The following is a 1,913-nucleotide window of genomic DNA, read 5'->3' as shown; positions in this document are numbered from 1 at the left end:
GTGTGTGTGTGTGTGTGTGTGTGTGTGTTTTAAAATGTGTTTATTAGACTGTAGCTTCTCACTCTCAGGTCCAATCAACCTGTTTCTCCAGCTTGTTACCGTTCAGATACACACTGCACAAAGATCCATAGAGCAAAGGTCAAATAGACCATATTGAATCCTGAAATAGAGGATACATATTGCAACTTTTGACCTAATAACATGTGCTGTGTACGTCACAATACGAGCGTGCACACAATGTTGATAGAGAAGACTATATCTCAAAAGGAAATTACTTTTTTCAGATCTAAATCTCCTGCTCCTCTCTCCGGTCTTCCAGGTTTGTCCGGTTTTTCCAGCATGTTTGGGAAGAAGAAGAAGCGGCTGGAGATCTCGGCTCCGTCTAACTTTGAGCACCGGGTCCATACAGGCTTCGATGTGCGGGAGCAGAAGTTCACGGGTCTGCCCCAGCAATGGCAGAGCCTCCTAGCAGACACAGCCAACAGGCCCAAGCCCATGGTAGACCCCTCCTACATCACCCCCATACAGCTGGCACCGATGAAGGTACAGTATGGGCAGGCTGAACGTCTGATCTGAAAGTCTGAACGCTGTTCATCTCTCTTTCCTTCTTTCTCTCTCTCTCTCTCTCTCTCTCTCTAAGGCATCTCTATTTCTGTGTTTTCTCACCCTTTATTTTTTCTCTGTGATCTCTTGCTCTCTCTTCATCTCTCCCTTACTTCCTCTCTGTAGTTGTGATTTTTCTCTCTCTTGCCGCGCTTTTTCTTTCTCTGTGATCTTTTGCCCCCCCCCCCCCCCCCTCCCCGCTCTCTCTCTCATTCCTGTACTCCTCACTAATCTCTTTATATCTCCCTCTTTTCCGCTCTCTCTTCTCTCCTCCTCACTCCCCATCTGGTTTTCCCTCTCCCCATGCCTCTATCTTTATCTCTCACCCCCTCTCTCTCTCTCACCCCCTCTCTCTCTCTCACCCCCTCTGTCTCTACACATTCTGTGTGTCACACGTCCAGTCACATGTTCTGAGTTGTTATGTTGTCCTTCAGCGGAGGAAAGATGGGCAGTTCTTCTCATACACACACTCACTTTCTCAAGGTTCTGAGACACTGACCTTTCTCCTCCATTAAACACTGTATTCTCTAGGAATAGTAATCTATCTATAAATTGACTACATATCCTTAATCTCCCCAGTACTGTCATGATCCTCAGCAGTGCATATTACATCCAGTCACTTACACATGATGTTACCACCAATTAACTGTTAACAATTGACTTGATTAATCACAGATCTGATGAAAACTATGAGCGTTGCAGTGAATTCCCCATGTTTCCTCCCTTGTCGTGACCGTGACTGTGTCTGTCCTTGTCCCTGACTCTTCTGGGTGTCTCCTCTGATGTGTTGTTGTTCACTGACATGCTGTTAGGAGTGCTCCTTTAAAGGGGTGTCCTACTCCGACTGTACAGGTGGTTATTTGCTTTGGTTCAACCTGAGGTTCCCCCCTCTGTAGTCCATCAGTATAGACAGACAGACAGGCAGACAGACATGCTGACAGACAGACAGACAGACAGACAGACAGACAGACAGACAGACAGACAGACAGACAGACAGACAGACAGTTACTACTGTCCCAGCCAGAGCAGTGTAGTGTTCCTCCTCTTCTCCTGCCCCCTGTCTGTGGTGTCTCCTCATACTGCATGTGTGGCCCCGTCTCTGGCCTGGGGGGCCCCTGGCCCCCCGGCCCTCACACCCTGTGCCCTGTGTGTTTTACTGCACCTGCTTGCACTGACACCATTTTCTTTCCCGACATTTATATCTAAACTGACGCAACGCAACACAGTCACAATATAATTTATCGTCTCAGGTAGTGTCAGTTATTGTGTTAGTTATGAGACACAATAAACAGATACAGATCTTGAATCTT

The 1,913-nt window shown here is 47.2% G+C and overlaps 1 protein-coding gene across 1 annotated transcript in view; it reads left to right on the top strand.

The window, feature by feature from the left end:
* Positions 1-339: 339 nt before the first annotated feature.
* Positions 340-1,913, top strand: part of pak5 (p21 protein (Cdc42/Rac)-activated kinase 5) — a gene marked incomplete at both ends in the record, with an annotated part of 31,890 nt that continues 30,316 nt past the window's right edge. The window contains one exon of the mRNA XM_083688590.1: positions 340-543. Within this exon, the coding sequence (XP_083544716.1) occupies positions 340-543 (204 nt within the window). The remainder of the gene's footprint in view (positions 544-1,913) is intronic.

This window comes from Argentina silus, assembly GCF_951799395.1.
Source record: "Argentina silus genome assembly, chromosome: 17".
NCBI classification, from domain to species: domain Eukaryota; kingdom Metazoa; phylum Chordata; class Actinopteri; order Argentiniformes; family Argentinidae; genus Argentina; species Argentina silus.
Note: the sequence above shows the minus strand (reverse complement) of the source record. Positions and strands in the feature narration are given on the sequence as shown.